The sequence below is a fragment of the Protomyctophum bolini genome, assembly GCF_963924005.1.
Source record: "Protomyctophum bolini genome assembly, chromosome: 12".
Classification (NCBI taxonomy): domain Eukaryota; kingdom Metazoa; phylum Chordata; class Actinopteri; order Myctophiformes; family Myctophidae; genus Protomyctophum; species Protomyctophum bolini.
The window spans coordinates 9,370,184-9,396,259 of record NC_137873.1 but is presented as its reverse complement, the minus strand read 5'-3'; the positions used below and the strand labels follow the sequence as shown (position 1 = coordinate 9,396,259).

General features: G+C 43.1%; 2 protein-coding genes across 2 annotated transcripts; both read left to right on the top strand.

Annotated features, from left to right (window-relative positions):
- Positions 1-351: 351 nt before the first annotated feature.
- LOC308326040 (DEP domain-containing protein 7-like) lies at positions 352-12,666 on the top strand (the record flags this gene model as incomplete). Its single annotated transcript, XM_080778851.1, has 13 exons — positions 352-452; positions 564-697; positions 5,503-5,644; positions 5,760-5,855; positions 6,072-6,118; positions 6,629-6,830; positions 7,700-7,836; positions 8,704-8,850; positions 9,440-9,582; positions 9,862-9,987; positions 10,888-10,963; positions 11,342-11,505; positions 12,661-12,666. 13 exons carry the CDS (start codon positions 352-354, stop codon positions 12,664-12,666), a joined length of 1,521 nt encoding a protein of 506 aa, XP_080634977.1.
- An 872-nt stretch (positions 12,667-13,538) lies between these two features.
- On the top strand, positions 13,539-25,686 carry LOC308326039 (DEP domain-containing protein 7-like; the record flags this gene model as incomplete). The annotated part of the gene is made up of 14 exons (XM_080778850.1): positions 13,539-13,639; positions 13,751-13,884; positions 16,553-16,647; positions 18,648-18,748; positions 18,846-18,941; positions 19,158-19,204; positions 19,678-19,879; positions 20,749-20,885; positions 21,753-21,899; positions 22,395-22,537; positions 22,791-22,916; positions 23,906-23,981; positions 24,363-24,526; positions 25,681-25,686. The coding sequence occupies 14 exons, from the start codon at positions 13,539-13,541 to the stop codon at positions 25,684-25,686; spliced, it is 1,575 nt and encodes a 524-aa protein (XP_080634976.1).
- Positions 25,687-26,076: the final 390 nt, after the last annotated feature.

Sequence of the window (26,076 nt, the reverse complement as noted above, 5' to 3'; positions counted from 1 at the left end):
CCTGCACACGCCCCAGACCCAACAGGAGCAGGCCTATAATGACAGCCATGTCCGCACCCTCGCAATTGTGGAGCGCACTATCGGGGTGCTGAATGGCCGCTGGCTGTGCCTGGACACGGACAAGGAAGGAGGAAAGCTCCTTTATAATGCCGATAAGGTATGAAATGTATAGTATAACCTCCACATTATTGGACCAAGACCTGAAGACTGTATGCCTATGCTATAACGGTACATGTTTTGTGCAGTCTATTAATTTGCTCCCATCTACAATTACAGGTAGGTAAGATAACCATGGCCTGCTGTGTTCTACATAACATCGCGAATCGCCATGGGGCACCCCTTCCAGCAGCAATGCCCCCACCAATAGACATGCCACCGGACCCACCTATTGAAGCTGAGGACAACAAGCCAGCACTGGCACTGCGCCAGCAGCTAATCGCTCGTTTTTTGAAGTAAGAATTATTATTTATTAAAAAACATTTACTGAGAGCCCTTGACATCTCCATCTTGCAATTGCAATCCCGCACCACCACCTGAAACCACCTCCACCCGTTGAGGTGCAGATGCGGCCGCTGTAGGCCCACTGCGCACACCAGCTCCTGGGTGGGCAGCAGTGGCAGGCAAGAGAGCAGACGCAGAGGTTATCAACTGGTGGTGGTGGAGGAGGAGCAGCAGACCCCGTGGAGCGCTGGGAGATGTCCGGATTCATCATGACATACACTTGTCATCTACACATTTCAGGGACTTACACACTGCTTTGTGTATTGCAAGTTAGTTTTTGCTGAGAGGAATTACACATCCGTTTAGTTTATTAACATGTCGGCGTAAACAAGCTTAGTGAATCGGGACAGAGGAAGGAGAGGATGTAGAGGAAAGCAAAAGTAGAAACCTGTCTTTCCTGTAAATCCTTTTTTTCTTTTTTTCAACGTGGAATCCAGGAATACAAGAACACTCACCCCAGGACCTCCCAATCTCAGGGAGGACACTAATATACGGTAACTACAATGCCACTGAGAGGGTTAAGGGAGTCCCATATTCAAGAATGTCTATTTTGATCAGGATTTCACTGTTATGTCTATAACTATCTACCTTGCATACTGTGTAAATCGGAAGGAATTTCTGGACCAAATAACAGACCTTATTGGACACATCTTTTTCTGATTTTGTCCTTGCTTTCCTACTCCCTGCCTACATTTTCTTTCTTTCTTTGTGACAATAAAACTGATTCTGATACTGAACCATTGTAATTAGAAGAGTTGAGAGAATAAATAAATCGTATTGCCGTTCCTCCAGAAATGATTTGACTCCAGGTTTAAATGATTTGTTATAATTTATATTATTTTTATTTAAACTCTTTCAGAACAAACTAATCTCTGTCAGTCTACATTTGCTTGTGCGTATCTGCTTTTTATTATGGAGAACCATCCAAATCGACTTCACCCTTTAGGCCAGTCAATCTAAGGTTTGAACCAAAAGAAATTGCAATAGTAATCGTTCAAGGTTTTTTATGATCTTAGGATCATCCAAATAAAATAATAAAAATTTGTCAATGAAGTAATTAGTGGATCATGATAAAGTCAGGGTTTGAAAGTTGGGGTACCATTTAACGACCTATAGAATTTGTGCCAGGAGCTACATTTGCATGCAAAGGAAATTGACGTCCATCGCCCTCAAATGACATAGTTAAAGGCAGATTGACATACATAATATTGACCATTGTCTTGTCCTTTTGATGTCCCTGCCTGTGTGTGTCAGTGAATGGAAGGCGGTGGGAAAGTGCTCTGAATCTTGAACAACACATAGGGGTAACTGTTGGTGTAAGAATTAGATTATTTTTAATTATTATTTCATATTAAACATGCTTGTGGGACAGGTTTCAAGTGCTTCAAGCGAAACAGAAGGTGGCGGTATAATGCAAAATATGAAGCCAATGCTAGAAAATACCAAAAAAAGAAGAATATCGTTTCCTGATCTACTGCTTGATGTACTGTAGACTGCATGCAAAGTTAACTATATCCATAAGAGTATAATTTAAACAATTAAAGTCTTTGTTTCGTGGTCCTTCAAACAAAGTTGTATTAGGTGGGAAAATCCACTCCATGCCAGGTGTTTTTCCCTTAGGTTCTTAAAGCTTCTTCAGATGGACAAATGCCTTATTTTAGCCAGCAGATGGCATTTTATCTGTCAATCATCGCCCCTATAGCTGCTCTGCCCCCCCAACTTCAAATTCGACACACTTGCGTTCCACACCACCACAGGGAGTGCAGTGCCGGTGTCGACCCAACACAGTTGGTGCCCGGTGTCGAGTCTGTCGGATAGCCGGTTGTCCAGAACCAGCACAAAAGCCTCTGCCCGGGCTCTGGACCTGATCACCCCTATATCTCCATATGGAGCTGGCCTGTCCTGACATCACAAAACTTCATATAGGTATCCGGTATGGTCGCCCATAATCGACAGTGGTGGAATGGGACTTTTGTGGAATCGGGGACAGTTTATTGGCCTTAATTATTTTATATATCACTTCTATATTATCTACGGTTGACCACAAGTCACAACAAGACAACAGCTGTCAGCCTTGTTACTGTAGATTAGATGATCATGGAAATTGCAGATCTACAAGCTCACAGCATGTCCTCCTTATCGTCATTAGTTCACTCATGAGAGCTTGTAGATCGGCTACTTTTGGCATCTCAATCTCAATGTGGGATTGTGCAGACCAAAGTAATGATGTGGCGTGTATGTGCTGCCATCTAGTGGTTGAATGTAGTGAACTGACTGTCTGAGTAATTGATTGATTACCTGTATAAAAGGTGTGTGGAGTCCACTGGACCGCTGATTGCCTTTTACGTCAGCTTGGTGAAAAATGGCTTCAGTCAAGGAGAGAGTCGCTGCATTGAAACTCCTTGAAGAGAAGTTGTTTGTTGGACCCTGGACTCTGCACTCCCAGGGTAATTCACTTACATGTGAGCGAGAGTTTAAAGCTTAAACTAGTGTCATAATAGGCCTTTGGAGGTGGCGTTTGACTGGTTTGAGTTGAACCACTGTGATTGTTGCGGCTGTTGCCTGACTTGCCTCACATTTTCATTAGAATTATCGGTCTATTCAGCCTTTCTTTGTGTACCCACTACCCAGCGCTTGCTTTTGCATCTACTGTAGCGGCTGCCCCTTTCAGGACCCTTGGTTAAGATTTTCTGAAGTTTGAACGTTGCTTACCCTAGGGTCCCTGATCGGTTATTAAGCCCTCCGTAGGATGCAGATGTACATACCCTCCGTTCACGGAGAGCAGCGCGCTGCTTGAGTGTTTGTGAGATGTTTCAAAGATGCATAACGCGGCTATAGGAGACAACGGAAACGTGAGTGAAACTGCATTAACCGCCAATGCCGTTATAAGTATTTTTAATCTTTTTTTTTTTTCTAAGTTTTGGCTTCTCTGAAATTCTCTCTTCCTCACTTCCTTATTGACTTCCCATTGTACCGCCTCACAAGCGGAGACTGGCTTCCTGCGTGTCCCTACGTTACTGCCTCGCACCGACCACCCTGCCCTGGTGCGGGAGACGGTACAAGGGGAAGTCAATAAGGAGTTGAGGAAGAGAGAAAACTTCAAAAAAAGATTAAAAATACTTAAAGGCATCAGCGGTTAATGCAGTTTCACCCACGTTTCCGTTATCTCCTATAGCCACGTTATGCATCTTTGAAACATCTCACAAAGTCACAAACACTCAAGCGGCGCCGCCTCTCTCCGTGAAAGAGAGTATGTAAATCTGCATCCCATGGAGAGTGGAATGACCGACCAGGGACCCTAGAGTAAGTGACGTCCTAGCCCCTCTCGGAACCCTCCGTAAAGCTTTTCTGAAATTTGGATGTCACTTTACGTAGGGTCCCTGTGCGTATCTATGTTTTCATATTGAAATGATAGAACGCGGACATAAATATCGTCGGATACGTCATGTCTGCATAGTTTGACGGCTTCTTTTCGTTTGAGTTATTCTGAATGTGTCAACTATAAGTAGTTATAGTATAACATACCGCTGCAAATTCTCCTGGCTTCCGCGCCACAGGAGATATTCGCAGCGGTATTTATAGGTACTTATAGTTCACACATTCATGCAGAAGCCCTCAAACGAACAAAAGCCCTCAAAGAGCGCAGAAGGACGTATCCGAAGGTATTTACGTTTATTTATGTGTGCGTACCCGGTGGCAGGGTGGAGGTGGAATAGGACCCCATGCTATCTGGGTCTCAAAAATGTCAGAAACTTCAGTAGCATTGGGTTCTGCTTGTAGGGCTAGTGACGTCCAAACTTCAGAAAAGCTTAACCGAGGGTTTCGAAAGGGGCTACATCATGTACTGTTGAGTGTTGACTGTTCATATTCTCTTCTCGTTTAGGTCACAGAGTGGTAACTAAGGCAAACCACTCGACCATCTTATGGAGGGGGCTCATCTCCCATCTCAAAGCCTCAGTGAAGGTTAAGGATCGACGCATCCATCTCAAGTCGCACAGTAGCTGTTTTGTAGGCTCTGATGCTATAGATGTGGTAATGGATCATCTCTCCCATGCTAGTGGCTTCGAAGGTATTTTCTAGGCCTACTACAGTGATTCTCACTGAGAATTTATCAGCTTTGTGAAAATGCAGGACCCCCAGTTTATTATGAATTAAGAACCCCTCTTGATATTTATTTTTATTTTTACCGAGGGTAGTAGCTGAGCACAAGTGCTCATTTTCACTAACGCCCTGCACATAGAAACACAAATTAAAACCTTGGAGCTGACCAGTAAAACCTCAGTCTTATACTGTTTGCCGCTAAGCAGCTACACTGGAGCAGTTAGGGGTTCAGTGCCTTGCTCAAGGGCACTTGAGCGGTGTTGGGTGAGTGATGACCAATCACTTCCCGACCCAGATTTTTCCTGCCCGTCAAGTCTTGAGTGTTCATTTAACTCTTGAATGTACAAATGGATGGAACCCGCAAGGGTCCATTTGGAACTGTAGTAGTCTGGACGCTGCATTGAGAACCATTGTACTACTACACCATAAATCTTTCAACAATGTCCTCTGATAGATTAACCACTTGATCCCTATATATTGTTGTATGATGAATAGTAAAAAAAAATAGCTGGAAATTGCACTCTGATGCACCGTGAGCTTGTAGATCAGCCATTTTTGAAAAGGTGCCTATACCTATAATGTGCTCAGGTTGAAGGTGATTCAAATTAATGAATTATATGATGCCACAATACTGTTGATTGAAAAAGGTTAAAATGTAATTTAGATGCAAGGTTAATTTGTTTACCTGGCATCCAATAGTTGCAATGTACAGATTTGTTTTTTCAGATGTTATATTGTTTAGACTGATTCTTGGTTTATGATCCTAAATCCTAATTTACTGAGGTGCTAAAACGGTCTCTCTGCATTTGTTGTATGTCGCTCCAAAGAGTGTCTGCTAAAGGATGCCTAAATTGATTAATGGTACCCCTCCCACCACCATCACTTTCTTCACAACTGCAGGTGTTGATATCCAACGGGACAAGATTGTGTACATCTGTCAGGCATTGTTGAACTGCAATGTGTTTGAAGCAGTGGACACCAAAATGTTTGGGAAAGACAAGAAGCAGGATGTGTTTCAGGACAGCAAAAATGCTCTCTACAGGTTAGTCTCTCACACACACACACACACACACACACACACACACACACACACACACACACACACACAATGGGTTTTATAACACTGCAATCTGAATATGCTGTGAAATATTTAACAGGTTCCTGGACACAGAAATGCCCCCAACGGGTGAGTTGGAGACAGGCGAGCTCTGCCATGGAATCCTCAACTTACTGTGCTGTGCTCCTACAGACGGGTATGCAGAAAGGCTCGTATATCAATTTTGATCTTTTAGTTTTTACTTGGCATTTGTAGTTTTAGCACCATATATAATATACATAGTGATCAGCCAATCACAAGCCAATGTTTGTGTTCAAACAAACCCGTAAAGCTGGGCATAGGAGGGGCTAGCGCCCCTCAAAAACAACTACTGCAATATGAGCTTTCAATTATCTTTCTTTATGTTGTTTAGGCATGAACATCCAACTTCTAGTTCCAACTCTGCATTACCGCAATCATGTAAGTCAGCCATTTCATCACAACTAAACGCTATTGGCCATAAGATGGTCTCACACAAGACCACCCAAAAGGAAAAATATCCACAGTAGGCTATGGACTTTGTTCTAAATGTGGGAACTGCCCATAGATCCGAAGTCCCGTTAGTCCGAACATGCATTAAGGTTGCTTGCGGGCACCCTACTACAGTATTTTTGCCCTGACACACACTGGGATGCAGTGTAGAAGCTACCCCTCTTGTGTCAGTACTTTCAGTACTAACTGGAAGTAGAGAACTATCCGTTAGGACTGTCCGTAACCCAGACATGTTCTGGCCTGGGCATGTCATAAATGGGGGGAATATGGTGAAAATTTCAAATCTATAGGCTTATATTGGTGGACACACACACACACACACACACACACACACACACACACACACACACACACACACACCAAGTATAGACCCTGGTCAGCTGAAGTATAGGTGGTTAACTGTAATACTCCTCCCATCTCTGTCTTCTTCCATTGCAGTTGTGGATGAACTGTGGCAGGAACAGACCATGGTCAGGCTGTTAACAGTGGTAGAACTCCCCATGCTGGATGGATTGCTTCAGAGCAACCAGAACCCCTCACCTTCTCCATGTCGTCAGCGGGCTCATGACAAACCAGACCTCGTCTACAGCAGCAGCAGTCACCTGGACAGACGGGTCCTCAAGGCGCTTAGAGACTCAGAGTACGTAACCGTTAAATCAGCTGTTATTACTAAAGCCAGAGGATATGTTTTTTTGGGGGTCCTTGGCATGTGAGTTTGGGAACCTTTTGATTGATTGAATATTTTATTAGACAATATATAATTGCAAACCGCACAAGGTACAGTCTAGCTGCAATTTGCAACTCTAGATCTTTTTTATAATGGGATGAATCTAGAGTTGCAATACCCTCCATTGACTCCCCATTCATCCAAATTGCATCTGCGATCTGCTTGTATTAAACTACGTTAAACTCATCAACATTGCAGCTGTAGGGAAAGCTTGAATTATCATCTTTCAATCTGCAAAACGTTTGTTTCATAATAATCCACCGTAGACATGTTATGAGCTACTTTCTGTCAAGAAATTCTGTGCAGGTGATTCTTTTTCCAAGTGTGGAGTTTGGAGGTCACTGAATGGTCCTTTTGAGGGAAGGGGGCAGGGCATTCCACACTTGAGTAGCAGTGCTGTGGAAGGTGAATTCTGCCCAAGAATCTTGTCCTTTGATTTACTCTTTTGATCGCCCTTGTTGCCATGCTTTCGCCTGTCAGTATATTGTCACGGATAGATATTTTCTCATTTTGGTTAAGGTGCAACTTGCGGATCAAGCGGTTAGTGCTGACGTTTGTCATTTTGATACATTCTGGGAAAAGCCAAACTGTTGAGGAAAATTATAGCTATCAAAGAAAAAAGCTACTATAGCGGCCTACTTGTGTTTTAACGGGCACAGCTTTCTTTCTTTTTTTTACTGAACATTTATAAGCTTTATAATTGGAATACAGTAGCCTACTGGGGGTTTCACATCACCTTTTTGTCTTCTACTAAGAAATGTGTTATTTCTTGTCTTCCTCAGGGAGGATGAGTGGTTCTGTGCAGCGCTGGACTGTCTGGACAGCCTCCCTGATCAGCCAGTGGTGGAGCTCAGCAGGGAGCTGCCCAGATGCTCCGCTCATGATCATGACCGTCACAGTCCTGGCTACACTACGGCAGGTAGTCGCAATGCAAATGAAAGCAAGTGTCTTCACCTAGACAATTTATATTCTGTCCAAATCGTTTCTTGTCAGTGAGTGGAAAACATAACCTATGTTCAAATGTAGTCATTAGTCACTAGCTCTTTTTCATTGTTTTTCAAATGCATAAAACGACAGAATGAGCCATTTTCAACCAAGTGTCCAGCCCCTATTCTGGGCGTGTACACCAACATTGTAAATGGCCAAGGCCAACGCGTTAGAGTTGCAAGTTTCTGCCTGACAAAAGAATAATGCAGCATACCACGGTTTAGGGTAAAAAACACTGTCTGAAGTTGATCTTTGATTGTGCAGTGCCTTTTTACATTAAACACTATGCAGGTTGACCAAAAGGTGACCACATAGCAGCCACTTTTAGAAGGTGCTGTTCAGAGCTCTTTTGGCCTAGCAGAGTGCTTGGACAAGCAGAGCTGCTCGTCAAGAGTTTATCTGTGTTCACCTGACAGCTTATGTGTTGTTGTTTTGTAGCACAGAATGTGCTGATTTGATTGGCTGAGCAGAGCACGGAATGTGATGTATGATAAGAGCGCCCCTCACTTTACACACGCGTGCGTGCGCGCATTTCAATTTTGACAAATACACCTGACAGCTTGTTTACAAAAGATTGATATATGAAAGGCAGTGTTTTCCTTCATCCTTCATAAAAGGTGAATAGATTAGAGGCTACAATTTGGGTTGCATGCATGCTCAGTGAGTAATAAGATTGTCCCTTTTTACTGTGTAATTCAGAGTAAAACTATTTAACGTGCATATCTTTAGATTGTATTTATAAATCGTTCAGAGAAGAACTATGTTAATTTCAACACAGTAAGGTTTGTGTCTACCCCAGGCCTGGTTGGGTTCTGTCTGGATCCCATGGGCCAGAGTAAGCTGCTGATTTATGAGGCCTTGGTCAATCACTACAGCCACACAGACAGGCCTGCCCTGCTGCCCAATCACATGAGTGACGTCTACACCGCCATCATTGACCTGCTGGGTGAGAAGTGAAAAATCAGACCCTTCACATAAAGATTTTCTTTATCTATTGTAGGGCAGGCCTACCCCTACTGGATTCTAAAGTGATGGGAATGTCTTATGTTTCTAGTGAATCTGTAACTATTAGTTCAAATTAAACTTGATGCAAACTAAGTATATTTATTTATAGCAAAACTAATGCTCGACAACAAAGCCCTGTTAAACTTGAAGGACCCTTCTTTCTCATACACTTTCTCATACACAACCAAATGTTGCCAATGTACCCCTTTTCTTCCTTTTAATCTTTACAATAAAGTGGACATTAGACTGGAAGGGTTGGTACAATAGGATGACACACCCATAACATGCACGCCAAAGTGCAATTGCAGTTTGTAACTCCACGTCCAGTCTTAACCTGAGTTTAATCATCATTCTACTGTATAAGCCATCTGAGGTGTATCATGGGTGTTTTCCTGCCAAATGCAACCATCTGAGGTGTATCATGGGTGTTTTCCTGCCAAATGCAACCATCTGAGGTGTATCGTGGGTGTTTTCCTGCCAAATGACATATCCATTCTAGGTACCCTTTACGCTGGTTTCTCTCTCCCTAGTGAATGCAAAGCTGGACAAGGCACTTGAGGCCCTGCAGCTCTGTCTGAAGCTGCTGCCTCCTAGCTGTAGAGAGGAGCTGCACAAGCTTCTGACTTTCCTGGCTCTTGCAGCTAACCCTGGGGCGATAAAACTGGACAAAGAGGTTGGAGACACGCACACACTCTCACTCACTCACTCACTCACTCACTCACTCACTCACTCACTCTTTCTTAAAGGATCAGTCACCCAAGGTACTGCAGCGTGGCACAGGAGGACTGTATTTAACCACATTTTCAGCTTGAAATATTATCGCAAAGAGTAGTACTTTTCTTATAGGCTAACTTCCAAAGCAGTGCCATATTTGGCCTGACTTGTTGAGAATTGTAATGTTTTGGTTTTTATGTTTTGGTTTAACACTAGCTGTGTGCTGTTGTACTTTTAGATGGAGAACAGACAGGCATTGGTGAGATCCTTCAGCAGGGCTTTTCTCCACAGCAAGAAGCTCTCCATGGAAAGGGATCAACTGATGGTGCTCTTCATGATTGACAACAGAAAGGAAATCTTCAAGGTATAGCGTAATGTAGACTATGAACTTAAATAAATATAGCAGACATTTTGACTAATATGCTGTAGAATATACAGTAGCAGAAGGCTACTAGGCTCTCTTCTAAACGAGAGGCTTGGAGCTGATTATTAAGAGACTTGAATTTACGGACACATATTTGTGAGCTCATAATAGCCAACAAACTATTTTTGTCTAGGGTGCAGTGCTACAGTCTGCTGCTTCGCAGAAAAAACTCAAAATGCCCTTTGCCCTCCTTTTACTTGGAGGAAAGCTCATGGGGTGACCAAAATGAGGGGTCAACCTCTCAGGGTTTTCTGAGCACATAAAGTTGAATGGCTATCCATCCGTCCATTAATTAAGAGATATGAGCATCGCGCCTGTGACAGACATGCGCAGAGATAGTTCAGTCAGGAAACCTCAGTGCAGTTGCTGCCGGCCCTTAATTGTGGCACCTCAGCATCACATTCACATCCAATCACACACTCATTCCATCTTCATACCGGCTATTTAAACTGCAAACTGCTGTTTGAACTGCTCAATCTGCTTGCTTGTTTGCTGCTGCACACTGATAATGCTGCGCTTCTGTCTGCCTACATTTTGGTGGGACTTGATCCGAGTACCTAAAAAACTGATCCAATTCATCGCCAAACCATAATAAATATATTGCTCATTTTATATTCAATAAATAATATATTCCATCCATTCTTGAGTTGTCCTGACTGAAGTTCTAGGCGGACGTGCTGATGGATATAAATGGATTACACTGTTTCACCTACTATCAATCAGCATTGTCTTCACTGAATCGTTTGTTCTAAATGGTGCATTTATATATACGGTTTCCATCTAGCTCCTCTGCTGGCTACTCTACCCCTAAGCCACTGCCACTTATTTCTGTGCCTTTAGATACCTGGGGCTCTACACAAGAAGGTCAGCGATATTTTGGACAGAATCTCGAATGGGACTCAACCAGATGTAACGGGTAAATCATTTTCAAGAAATTATTTGTAATGGCAAACTTAATGGATAAATGTAAAACATAATGGCCTGGGGAGCCACATAGAATGCTTACAGTCACCATAGGTTGCAGTTTACCATTGCTCCCATTCACATTGAATGTCCCTGACTAGACCATCTCAGCGTCTCTAATATCATAGACAAACATTAGGTTTGCTACTCAGGGGTGCAAAATGGTTATTGGTCATTGGTCAAATTAAATTGATGATTTGGATGGTATATATTGGGGTTTTTTGAGAGAGGTAGGGTGGTGCCTTAGCACCCTCTACTGACCAGCCACCACTGGCACTGCTGAGCATAATCTTTGTGCATAAATCTAATTGTTTTATTTTTTATCTCCTAGGCTCTACATTCTGCCAGCAGGACCCTAGCAGCATCTATCCTGACACTACCAGGAGCAACACAAACCAGCATCTGTGCGATTTGTTGAAGAACATCCACCTGGACCCTAAAATCTCGGCCAAGGAGAGAAAGCGCCTACTGGGTCAATTTCACCAAGCCCACCCAGTGATATTTAATGACTACTTTAGTGATTCTGCTCTTGGTGTATTGTAAATGTTTTAGTAGGAACACCAGGTTGAAAGTAGTTGTGTCCTGTCTGTTTTAATATGTGATAGCCCTGTCAAAAATATTAAAGGCTTTTTAAATGTTCTTGCTCAAGAGTGTGCTTGAAGCCTCTCCCGATTCACTAGAAACTGGTTTTAACTTGGTGAGCACCTCATCACCAGGACTGGGGTTGCTCTGAATCTCGGCAGCACTCGGCTCGCCTTTGTTCTTCAACATATGACAATTATTTGACTAAACTGCAGTCTGACCTAGTGTTGGCTGATATCTGGGGCCATTTGATTGCACTGATTCAGCAGTTTCTTTTTCTTTTTTTTAATGGGGGACATGTGAATGGGCTTGAGGCATGCGATACTGTGGCTGTCTTTGTTTGCTTTTCTTTTTCTTTTTTTATGGTATGGTGTGGATGATGGCGTAGATAAACTTTTCCACCAGAAAGGTGCCAACCTTTCCTCCTTACATCATATTTACTATTGATAAGGAGTATTTAGGATACTGTAAGGAGTTATCCGATACTGGATGACTCCACAGTCTAAGGTTCTGGATAAAGTGGATTAAGTATGTTAGGATTAGAAATGACATTCAATGACCACAGTCATGAACAAACTGTGTGAATGTTCGTGAGAGAGGTGTTGTATCAAAGTGTTTTAGTCTCATAGTAGCCTGTCAGAAATCGAGCATCCTTTTGTGACATGCAGTATACGGTAACACATTAAATGGCCTGGGTTCATCCACCAGGTGTCCTCATCCATCCAGCCAACGGATTTCTGACACTGCATGGGATAGCCATCCATAGAGCCATATAGTGCTGCTTGAACCCCCATGTTCCCATTCTACATACTGCAAAAGATCTACAAGCTCAACGTTTTGCAATGCTTTGTGGGCTTGTAGATCGGTTATTTATAAGGTTTGGTACAAGGGATCTGATTTACTACACCCCGACTCGAGTGCAGCATAACACATCTCCGATACGGCCTGTGTGGTGTGAATCCATGTTAATTATTTTTTTTAGGGGCTCCCCAGAACTCCAGAAGTAAAGCAGTTTGTTGGGCAGCCTTAATTATTTGTCTCTACTCTTAATTTATTTTTGTGTTCCAGGGTTAATCTCCTCTCCTAACCTCGATCACCTCCTGTCCTCGCCACTCCTCAGCAGATCTACAAGCTCACAACACCTCACAACAGCGAGAAATAAAACAGAACTTTTTTAACATGGCTGGCTTTCCTGACACAATCGGAGCAATAGGTTGTACACATGTGCACCTCAAAGCTCCATCTCCCAATCCATCTGCATATTTGAACTGCAAAGGGTGTCATTCAATCAAAGTGCAACTCATTTGTGATGCCGACATGAACATAATTAATGCCGATACCCGCTGGGGGGGTGCCAGACACAACTCGTTCATCCTACAAAAGAGCAGTGTGGACATGTGTCTTGCACAGGAGGCTGACGGTGCTGGATGTGCATGGCTCATTGGTAAGTGTTTTGCCTTTCAAAGCTTATTTTGTGCTTTTTCCCCCCCTCACTTGGCTACATGGAAATTCAATTCACAGGATTGTATGGCTAACTATTAGCCTATCTCTATAGGTGATAAAGGCTATGCCTTAAGTACCTGGCTGATGACACCCCTGCACACGCCCCAGACCCAACAGGAGCAGGCCTATAATGACAGCCATGTCCGCACCCTCGCAATTGTGGAGCGCACTATCGGGGTGCTGAATGGCCGCTGGCTGTGCCTGGACACGGACAAGGAAGGAGGAAAGCTCCTTTATAATGCCGATAAGGTATGAAATGTATAGTATAACCTCCACATTATTGGACCAAGACCTGAAGACTGTATGCCTATGCTATAACGGTACATGTTTTGTGCAGTCTATTAATTTGCTCCCATCTACAATTACAGGTAGGTAAGATAACCATGGCCTGCTGTGTTCTACATAACATCGCGAATCGCCATGGGGCACCCCTTCCAGCAGCAATGCCCCCACCAATAGACATGCCACCGGACCCACCTATTGAAGCTGAGGACAACAAGCCAGCACTGGCACTGCGCCAGCAGCTAATCGCTCGTTTTTTGAAGTAAGAATTATTATTTATTAAAAAACATTTACTGAGAGCCCTTGACATCTCCATCTTGCAATTGCAATCCCGCACCACCACCTGAAACCACCTCCACCCGTTGAGGTGCAGATGCGGCCGCTGTAGGCCCACTGCGCACACCAGCTCCTGGGTGGGCAGCAGTGGCAGGCAAGAGAGCAGACGCAGAGGTTATCAACTGGTGGTGGTGGAGGAGGAGCAGCAGACCCCGTGGAGCGCTGGGAGATGTCCGGATTCATCATGACATACACTTGTCATCTACACATTTCAGGGACTTACACACTGCTTTGTGTATTGCAAGTTAATTTTTGCTGAGAGGAATTACACATCCGTTTAGTTTACTAACATGTCGGCGTAAACAAGCTTAGTGAATCGGGACAGAGGAAGGAGAGGATGTAGAGGAAAGCAAAAGTAGAAACCTGTCTTTCCTGTAAATCGTTTTTTTCTTTTTTTCAACGTGGAATCCAGGAATACAAGAACACTCACCCCAGGACCTCCCAATCTCAGGGAGGACACTAATATACGGTAACTACAATGCCACTGAGAGGGTTAAGGGAGTCCCATATTCAAGAATGTCTATTTTGATCAGGATTTCACTGTTATGTCTATAACTATCTACCTTGCATACTGTGTAAATCGGAAGGAATCTCTGGACCAAATAACAGACCTTATTGGACACATCTTTTTCTGATTTTGTCCTTGCTTTCCTACTCCCTGCCTACATTTTCTTTCTTTCTTTGTGACAATAAAACTGATTCTGATTCTGAACCATTGTAATTAGAAGAGTTGAGAGAATAAATAAATCGTATTGCCGTTCCTCCAGAAATGATTTGACTCCAGGTTAAAATGATTTGTTATAATTTATATTATTTTTATTTAAACTCTTTCAGAACAAACTAATCTCTGTCAGTCTACATTTGCTTGTGCGTATCTGCTTTTTATTTTGGAGAACCATCCAAATCGACTTCACACTTTAGGCCAGTCAATCTAAGGTTTGAACAAAAGAAATTGCAATAGTAATCGTTCAAGGTTTTTTATGATCTTAGGGTCATCCAAATAAAATAATAAAAAGTGTCAATTAAGTAATTAGTGGATCATGATAAAGTCAGGGTTTGAAAGTTGGGGTACCATTAACGACCTATAGAATTTGTGCCAGGAGCTACATTTGCATGCAAAGGAAATTGACCATCGCCCTCAAATGACATAGTTAATGGCAGATTGACATACATAATATTGACCATTGTCTTGTGACTGCCCTTTTGATGTCCCTGCCTGTGTGTGTCAGTGAATGGAAGGCGGTGGGAAAGTGCTCTGAATCTTGAACAACACATAGGGGTAACTGTTGGTGTAATGCAAAATATGAAGCCAATGCTAGAAAATACCAAAAAAATAAGAATATCGTTTCCTGATCTACTGCTTGATGTACTGTAGACTGCATGCAAAGTTAACTATATCCATAAGAGTATAATTTAAACAATTAAAGTCTTTGTTTCGTGGTCCTTCAAACAAAGTTGTATTAGGTGGGAAAATCCACTCCATGCCAGGTGTTTTTCCCTTAGGTTCTTAAAGCTTCTTCAGATGGACAAATGCCTTATTTTAGCCAGCAGATGGCATTTTATCTGTCAATCATCGCCCCTATAGCTGCTCTGCCTCCCAACTTCAAATTCGACACACTTGCGTTCCACACCACCACAGGGAGTGCAGTGCCGGTGTCGACCCAACACAGTTGGTGCCCGGTGTCGAGTCTGTCGGATAGCCGGTTGTCCAGAACCAGCACAAAAGCCTCTGCCCGGGCTCTGGACCTGATCACCCCTATATCTCCATATGGAGCTGGCCTGTTCTGACATCACAAAACTTCATATAGGTATCCGGTATGGTCGCCCATAATCGACAGTGGTGTAATGGGACTTTTGTGGAATCGGGGACAGTTTATTGGCCTTAATTATTTTATATATCACTTCTATATTATCTACGGTTGACCACAAGTCACAACAAGACAACAGCTGTCAGCCTTGTTACTGTAGATTAGATGATCATGGAAATTGCAGATCTACAAGCTCACAGCATGTCCTCCTTATCGTCATTAGTTCACTCATTATGAGAGCTTGTAGATCGGCTACTTTTGGCATCTCAATCTCAATGTGGGATTGTGCAGACCAAAGTAATGATGTGGCGTGTATGTGCTGCCATCTAGTGGTTCAATGTAGTGAACTGACTGATAATTGATTGATTACCTGTATAAAAGGTGTGTGGAGTCCACTGGACCACTGATTACCTTTTACGTCAGCTTGGTGAAAAATGTCTTCAGTCAAGGAGAGAGTCGCTGCATTGAAACTCCTTGAAGAGAAGTTGTTTGTTGGACCCTGGACTCTGCACTCCCAGGGTAATTCACTTACATGTGAGCGAGAGTTTAAAGCTTAAACTAGTGTCATAATAGGCCTTTGGAGGTGGCGTTTGACTGGTTTGAGTTGAACCACTGTGATTGTTGCGGCTGTTGCCTGACTTGCCTCACATTTTCATTAGAATTATCGGTCTATTCAGCCTTTCTTTGTGTACCCAGCGCTTGCTTTTGCATCTACTGTAGCGGCTGCCCCTTTCAGGACCCTTGGTTAAGATTTTCTGAAGTTTGAACGTTGCTTACCCTAGGGTCCCTGATCGGTTATTAAGCCCTCCGTAGGATGCAGATCACGGAGAGCAGTGCGCTGCTTGAGTGTTTGTGAGATGTTTCAAAGATGCATAACGCGGCTATAGGAGACAACGGAAACGTGAGTGAAACTGCATTAACCGCCAATGCCGTTATAAGTATTTTTCATCTTTTAAAAAAAAAGTTTTGGCTTCTCTGAAATTCTCTCTTCCTCACTTCCTTATTGACTTCCCATTGTACCGCCTCACAAGCGGAGACTGGCTTCCTGCGTGTCCCTACGTTACTGCCTCGCACCGACCACCCTGCCCTGGTGCGGGAGACGGTACAAGGGGAAGTCAATAAGGAGGTGAGGAAGAGAGAGAACTTAAAAAAAAGATTAAAAATACTTAAAGGCATCGGCGGTTAATGCAGTTTCACCCACGTTTCCGTTATCTCCTATAGCCACGTTATGCATCTTTGAAACATCTCACAAAGTCCCAAACACTCAAGCGGCGCCACCTCTCTCCGTGAAAGAGTATGTAAATCTGCATCCCATGGAGAGTGGAATGACCGACCAGGGACCCTAGAGTAAGTGACGTCCTAGCCCCTCTCGGAACCCTCCGTAAAGCTTTTCTGAAATTTGGATGTCACTTTACGTAGGGTCCCTGTGCGTATCTATGTTTTCATATTGAAATGATAGAACGCGGACATAAATATCGTCGGATACGTCATGTCTGCATAGTTTGACGGCTTCTTTTCGTTTGAGTTATTCTGAATGTGTCAACTATAAGTAGTTGTAGTATAACATACCGCTGCAAATTCTCCTGGCTTCCGCGCCACAGGAGATATTCGCAGCGGTATTTATAGGTACATTCAGAAGCCCTCAAACGAACAAAAGCCCTCAAAGAGCGCAGAAGGACGTATCCGAAGGTATTTACGTTTATTTATGTGTGCGTACCCGGTGGCAGGGTGGAGGTGGAATAGGACCCCATGCTATCTGGGTCTCAAAAATGTCAGAAACTTCAGTAGCATTGGGTTCTGCTTGTAGGGCTAGTGACGTCCAAACTTCAGAAAAGCTTAACCGAGGGTTTCGAAAGGGGCTACATGTACTGTTGAGTGTGCTTTGGCAATATAAACGTATGTTTTCTCATGCCAATAAAGCCCTTTGAATTGAATTGAATTGAGTGTTGACTGTTCATATTCTCTTCTCGTTTAGGTCACAGAGTGGTAACTAAGGCAAACCACTCGACCATCTTATGGAGGGGGCTCATCTCCCATCTCAAAGCCTCAGTGAAGGTTAAGGATCGACGCATCCATCTCAAGTCGCACAGTAGCTGTTTTGTAGGCTCTGATGCTATAGATGTGGTAATGGATCATCTCTCCCATGCTAGTGGCTTCGAAGGTATTTTCTAGGCCTACTACAGTGATTCTCACTGAGAAATTATCAGCTTTGTGAAAATGCAGGACCCCCAGTTTATTATGAATTAAGAACCCCTCTTGATATTTATTTTTATTTTTACCGAGGGTAGTAGCTGAGCACAAGTGCTCATTTTCACTAACGCCCTGCACATAGAAACACAAATTAAAACCTTGGAGCTGACCAGTAAAACCTCAGTCTTATACTGTTTGCCGCTAAGCAGCTACACTGGAGCAGTTAGGGGTTCAGTGCCTTGCTCAAGGGCACTTGAGCGGTGTTGGGTGAGTGATGACCAATCACTTCCCGACCCAGATTTTTCCTGCCCGTCAAGTCTTGAGTGTTCATTTAACTCTTGAATGTACAAATGGATGGAACCCGCAAGGGTCCATTTGGAACTGTAGTAGTCTGGACGCTGCATTGAGAACCATTGTACTGCTACACCATAAATCTTTCAACAATGTCCTCTGATAGATTAACCACTTGATCCCTATATATTGTTGTATGATGAATAGTAAAAAAAATAGCTGGAAATTGCACTCTGATGCACCGTGAGCTTGTAGATCAGCCATTTTTGAAAAGGTGCCTATACCTATAATGTGCTCAGGTTGAAGGTGATTCAAATTAATGAATTATATGATGCCACAATACTGTTGATTGAAAAAGGTTCAAATGTAATTTAGATGCAAGGTTAATTTGTTTACCTGGCATCCAATAGTTGCAATGTACAGATTTGTTTTTTCAGATGTTATATTGTTTAGACTGATTCTTGGTTTATGATCCTAATTTACTGAGGTGCTAAAACGGTCTCTCTGCATTTGTTGTATGTCGCTCCAAAGAGTGTCTGCTAAAGGATGCCTAAATTGATTAATGGTACCCCTCCCACCACCATCACTTTCTTCACAACTGCAGGTGTTGATATCCAACGGGACAAGATTGTGTACATCTGTCAGGCATTGTTGAACTGCAATGTGTTTGAAGCAGTGGACACCAAAATGTTTGGGAAAGACAAGAAGCAGGATGTGTTTCAGGACAGCAAAAATGCTCTCTACAGGTTAGTCTCTCACACACACACACACACACACACACACACACACACACAATGGGTTTTATAACACTGCAATCTGAATATGCTGTGAAATATTTAACAGGTTCCTGGACACAGAAATGCCCCCAACGGGTGAGTTGGAGACAGGCGAGCTCTGCCATGGAATCCTCAACTTACTGTGCTGTGCTCCTACAGACGGGTATGCAGAAAGGCTCGTATATCAATTTTGATCTTTTAGTTTTTACTTGGCATTTGTAGTTTTAGCACCATATATAATATACATAGTGATCAGCCAATCACAAGCCAATGTTTGTGTTCAAACAAACCCGTAAAGCTGGGCATAGGAGGGGCTAGCGCCCCTCAAAAACAACTACTGCAATATGAGCTTTCAATTATCTTTCTTTATGTTGTTTAGGCATGAACATCCAACTTCTAGTTCCAACTCTGCATTACCGCAATCATGTAAGTCAGCCATTTCATCACAACTAAACGCTATTGGCCATAAGATGGTCTCAGACAAGACCACCCAAAAGGAAAAATATCCACAGTAGGCTATGGACTTTGTTCTAAATGTGGGAACTGCCCATAGATCCGAAGTCCCGTTAGTCCGAACATGCATTAAGGTTGCTTGCGGGCACCCTACTACAGTATTTTTGCCCTGACACACACTGGGATGCAGTGTAGAAGCTACCCCTCTTGTGTCAGTACTTTCAGTACTAACTGGAAGTAGAGAACTATCCGTTAGGACTGTCCGTAACCCAGACATGTTCTGGCCTGGGCATGTCATAAATGGGGGAATATGGTGAAAATTTCAAATCTATAGGCTTATATTGGTGGACACACACACACACACACACCAAGTATAGACCCTGGTCAGCTGAAGTATAGGTGGTTAACTGTAATACTCCTCCCATCTCTGTCTTCTTCCATTGCAGTTGTGGATGAACTGTGGCAGGAACAGACCATGGTCAGGCTGTTAACAGTGGTAGAACTCCCCATGCTGGATGGATTGCTTCAGAGCAACCAGAACCCCTCACCTTCTCCATGTCGTCAGCGGGCTCATGACAAACCAGACCTCGTCTACAGCAGCAGCAGTCACCTGGACAGACGGGTCCTCAAGGCGCTTAGAGACTCAGAGTACGTAACCGTTAAATCAGCTGTTATTACTAAAGCCAGAGGATATGTTTTTTTGGGGGTCCTTGGCATGTGAGTTTGAGAACCTTTTGATTGATTGAATATTTTATTAGACAATATATAATTGCAAACCGCACAAGGTACAGTCTAGCTGCAATTTGCAACTCTAGATCTTTTTTATAATGGGATGAATCTAGAGTTGCAATACCCTCCATTGACTCCCCATTCATCCAAATTGCATCTGCGATCTGCTTGTATTAAACTACGTTAAACTCATCAACATTGCAGCTGTAGGGAAAGCTTGAATTATCATCTTTCAATCTGCAAAACGTTTGTTTCATAATAATCCACCGTAGACATGTTATGAGCTACTTTCTGTCAAGAAATTCTGTGCAGGTGATTCTTTTTCCAAGTGTGGAGTTTGGAGGTCACTGAATGGTCCTTTTGAGGGAAGGGGGCAGGGCATTCCACACTTGAGTAGCAGTGCTGTGGAAGGTGAATTCTGCCCAAGAATCTTGTCCTTTGATTTACTCTTTTGATCGCCCTTGTTGCCATGCTTTCGCCTGTCAGTATATTGTCACGGATAGATATTTTCTCATTTTGGTTAAGGTGCAACTTGCGGATCAAGCGGTTAGTGCTGACGTTTGTCATTTTGATACATTCTGGGAAAAGCCAAACTGTTGAGGAAAATTATAGCTATCAAAGAAAAAAGCTACTATAGCGGCCTACTTGTGTTTTAACGGGCACAGCTTTCTTTCTTTTTTTTACTGAACATTTATAAGCTTTATAATTGGAATACAGTAGCCTACTGGGGGTTTCACATCACCTTTTTGTCTTCTACTAAGAAATGTGTTATTTCTTGTCTTCCTCAGGGAGGATGAGTGGTTCTGTGCAGCGCTGGACTGTCTGGACAGCCTCCCTGATCAGCCAGTGGTGGAGCTCAGCAGGGAGCTGCCCAGATGCTCCGCTCATGATCATGACCGTCACAGTCCTGGCTACACTACGGCAGGTAGTCGCAATGCAAATGAAAGCAAGTGTCTTCACCTAGACAATTTATATTCTGTCCAAATCGTTTCTTGTCAGTGAGTGGAAAACATAACCTATGTTCAAATGTAGTCATTAGTCACTAGCTCTTTTTCATTGTTTTTCAAATGCATAAAACGACAGAATGAGCCATTTTCAACCAAGTGTCCAGCCCCTATTCTGGGCGTGTACACCAACATTGTAAATGGCCAAGGCCAACGCGTTAGAGTTGCAAGTTTCTGCCTGACAAAAGAATAATGCAGCATACCACGGTTTAGGGTAAAAAACACTGTCTGAAGTTGATCTTTGATTGTGCAGTGCCTTTTTACATTAAACACTATGCAGGTTGACCAAAAGGTGACCACATAGCAGCCACTTTTAGAAGGTGCTGTTCAGAGCTCTTTTGGCCTAGCAGAGTGCTTGGACAAGCAGAGCTGCTCGTCAAGAGTTTATCTGTGTTCACCTGACAGCTTATGTGTTGTTGTTTTGTAGCACAGAATGTGCTGATTTGATTGGCTGAGCAGAGCACGGAATGTGATGTATGATAAGAGCGCCCCTCACTTTACACACGCGTGCGTGCGCGCATTTCAATTTTGACAAATACACCTGACAGCTTGTTTACAAAAGATTGATATATGAAAGGCAGTGTTTTCCTTCATCCTTCATAAAAGGTGAATAGATTAGAGGCTACAATTTGGGTTGCATGCATGCTCAGTGAGTAATAAGATTGTCCCTTTTTACTGTATAATTCAGAGTAACACTATTTAACGTGCATATCTTTAGATTGTATTTATAAATCGTTCAGAGAAGAACTATGTTAATTTCAACACAGTAAGGTTTGTGTCTACCCCAGGCCTGGTTGGGTTCTGTCTGGATCCCATGGGCCAGAGTAAGCTGCTGATTTATGAGGCCTTGGTCAATCACTACAGCCACACAGACAGGCCTGCCCTGCTGCCCAATCACATGAGTGACGTCTACACCGCCATCATTGACCTGCTGGGTGAGAAGTGAAAAATCAGACCCTTCACATAATGATTTTCTTTATCTATTGTAGGGCAGGCCTACCCCTACTGGATTCTAAAGTGATGGGAATGTCTTATGTTTCTAGTGAATATTTATTTATAGCAAAACGAATGCTCGACAACAAAGCCCTGTTAAACTTGAAGGACCCTTCTTTCTCATACACAACCAAATGTTGCCAATGTTTACCCCTTTTCTTCCTTTTAATCTTTACAATAAAGTGGACATTAGACTGGAAGGGTTGGTACAGTAGGATGACGCACCCATAACATGCACGCCAAAGTGCAATTGCCGTTTGTAACTCCACGTCCAGTCTTAACCTGAGTTTAATCATCATTCTACTGTATAAGCCATCTGAGGTGTATCATGGGTGTTTTCCTGCCAAATGCAACCATCTGAGGTGTATCGTGGGTGTTTTCCTGCCAAATGACATATCCATTCTAGGTACCCTTTATGCTGGTTTCTCTCTCCCTAGTGAATGCAAAGCTGGACAAGGCACTTGAGGCCCTGCAGCTCTGTCTGAAGCTGCTGCCTCCTAGCTGTAGAGAGGAGCTGCACAAGCTTCTGACTTTCCTGGCTCTTGCAGCTAACCCTGGGGCGATAAAACTGGACAAAGAGGTTGGACACACTCACTCAATCACTCACTCACTCACTCTTTCTTAATGGATCAGTCACCCAAGGTACTGCAGCGTGGCACAGGAGGACTGTATTTAACCCCATTTTCAGCTTGAAATATTATCGCAAAGAGTAGTACTTTTCTTATAGGCTAACTTCCAAAGCAGTGCCATATTTGGCCTGACTTGTTGAGAATTGTAATGTTTTGGTTTTTATGTTTTGGTGTAACACTAGCTGTGTGCTGTTGTACTTTTAGATGGAGAACAGACAGGCATTGGTGAGATCCTTCAGCAGGGCTTTTCTCCACAGCAAGAAGCTCTCCATGGAAAGGGATCAACTGATGGTGCTCTTCATGATTGACAACAGAAAGGAAATCTTCAAGGTAGCGTACTGTAGACTATGAACTTAAATAAATATAGCAGACATTTTGACTAATATGCTGTAGAATATACAGCAGCAGAAGGCTACTAGGCTCTCTTCTAAAATTACAAGAGGCTTGGAGCTGATTATTAAGAGACTTGAATTTATGGACACATATTTGTGAGCTCAAATATCCAACAAACTATTTTTGTCTAGGGTGCAGTGCTACAGTCTGCTGCTTCGCATAAAAAACTCAAAATGCCCTTTGCCCTCCTTTTACTTGGAGGAAAGCTCATGGGGTGACCAAAATGAGGGGTCAACCTCTCAGGGTTTTCTGAGCACATAAAGTTGAATGGCTATCCATCCGTCCATTAATTGTTAAGAGATATGAGCATCGCGCCTGTGACAGACATGCGCAGAGATAGTTCAGTCAGGAAACCTCAGTGCAGTTGCAGCCGGCCCTTAATTGGGGCACCTCAGCATCACATTCACATCCAATCACACACTCATTCCATCTTCATACCGGCTATTTAAACTGGAAGTTTGAACTGCTCAATCTGCTTGCTTGTTTGCTGCTGCACACTGATAATGCTGCGCTGCTGTCTGCCTACATTTTTGCCTCTCACCCTCCTCCACCCCAGCTACCACCTGTCGTTTTGGATCTGCTGTTTAGGTACGAGGGATTCGGAGTCCCTATGGTTGGGACTGATGCGCTTGGTCCGAGTACCTAAAAAGCAGATCCAATTCATCGCCAAACCATAATAAATATATTGCTCATTTTATATTCAATAAATAATATATTCCATCCATTCTTGAGTTGTCCTGACTGAAGTTCTAGGCGGACGTGCTGATGGATATAAATGGATTACACTGTTTCACCTGCTATCAGTCAGCATTGTCTTCACTGAATCGTTTGTTCTAAATGGTGCATTTATATTATACGGTTTCCATCTAGCTCCTCTGCTGGCTACTCTACCCCTAAGCCACTGCCACTTATTTCTGTGCCTTTAGATACCTGGGGCTCTACACAAGAAGGTCAGCGATATTTTGGACAGAATATCGAATGGGACTCAACCAGATGCAACGGGTAAATCATTTTCAAGAAATTATTTGTAATTAAGTAAAACTTAATGGATAAATGTAAAACATAATGGCCTGGGGAGCCACATAGAATGCTTACAGTCACCATAGGTTGCAGTTTACCATTGCTCCCATTCACATTGAATGTCCCTGACTAGACCATCTCAGCGTCTCTAATATCATAGACAAACATTAGGTTTGCTACTCAGGGGTGCAAAATGTTCATTGGTCATTGGTCAAATTAAATTGATGATTTGGATGGTATATATTGGGGTTTTTTGAGAGAGGTAGGGTGGTGCCTTAGCACCCTCTACTGACCAGCCACCACTGGCACTGCTGAGCATAATCTTTGTGCATAAATCTAATTGTTTTATTTTTTATCTCCTAGGCTCTACATTCTGCCAGCAGGACCCTAGCAGCATCTATCCTGACATTACCAGGAGCAACACAAACCAGCATCTGTGCGATTTGTTGAAGAACATCCACCTGGACCCTAAAATCTCGGCCAAGGAGAGAAAGCGCCTACTGGGTCAATTTCACCAAGCCCACCCAGTGATATTTAATGACTACTTTGGTGATTCTGCTCTTGGTGTATTGTAAATGTTTTAGTAGGAACACCAGGTTGAAAGTAGTTGTGTCCTGTCTGTTTTAATATGTGATAGCCCTGTCAAAAATATTAAAGGCTTTTTAAATGTTCTTGCTCAAGAGTGTGCTTGAAGCCTCTCCCGATTCACTAGAAACTGGTTTTAACTTGGTGAGCACCTCATCACCAGGACTGGGGTTGCTCTGAATCTCGGCAGCACTCGGCTCGCCTTTGTTCTTCAACATATGACAATTATTTGACTAAACTGCAGTCTGACCTAGTGTTGGCTGATATCTGGGATCTTTGATTGCACTGATTCAGCAGTTTCTTTTTATTTTTTTTAATGGGGGACATGTGAATGGGCTTGAGGCATGCGATACTGTGGCTGTCTTTGTTTGCTTTTCTTTTTCTTTTTTTATGGTATGGTGTGGATGATGGCGTAGATAAACTTTTCCACCAGAAAGGTGCCAACCTTTCCTCCTTACATCATATTTACTATTGATAAGGAGTATTTAGGATACTGTAAGGAGTTATCCGATACTGGATGACTCCACAGTCTAAGGTTCTGGATAAAGTGGATTAAGTATGTTAGGATTAGAAATGACATTCAATGACCACAGTCATGAACAAACTGTGTGAATGTTCGTGAGAGAGGTGTTGTATCAAAGTGTTTTAGTCTCATAGTAGCCTGTCAGAAATCGAGCATCCTTTTGTGACATGCAGTATACGGTAACACATTAAATGGCCTGGGTTCATCCACCAGGTGTCCTCATCCATCCAGCCAACGGATTTCTGACACTGCATGGGATAGCCATCCATAGAGCCATATAGTGCTGCTTGAACCCCCATGTTCCCATTCTACATACTGCAAAAGATCTACAAGCTCAACGTTTTGCAATGCTTTGTAAGCTTGTAGATCGGTTATTTATAAGGTTTGGTACAAGGGATCTGATTTACTACACCCCGACTCGAGTGCAGCATAACACATCTCCGATACGGCCTGTGTGGTGTGAATCCATGTTAATTATTTTTTTTAGGGGCTCCCCAGAACTCCAGAAGTAAAGCAGTTTGTTGGGCAGCCTTAATTATTTGTCTCTACTCTTAATTTATTTTTGTGTTCCAGGGTTAATCTCCTCTCCTAACCTCGATCACCTCCTGTCCTCGCCACTCCTCAGCAGATCTACAAGCTCACAACACCTCACAACAGCGAGAAATAAAACAGAACTTTTTTAACATGGCTGGCTTTCCTGACACAATCGGAGCAATAGGTTGTACACATGTGCACCTCAAAGCTCCATCTCCCAATCCATCTGCATATTTGAACTGCAAAGGGTGTCATTCAATCAAAGTGCAACTCATTTGTGATGCCGACATGAACATAATTAATGCCGATACCCGCTGGGGGGGTGCCAGACACAACTCGTTCATCCTACAAAAGAGCAGTGTGGACATGTGTCTTGCACAGGAGGCTGACGGTGCTGGATGTGCATGGCTCATTGGTAAGTGTTTTGCCTTTCAA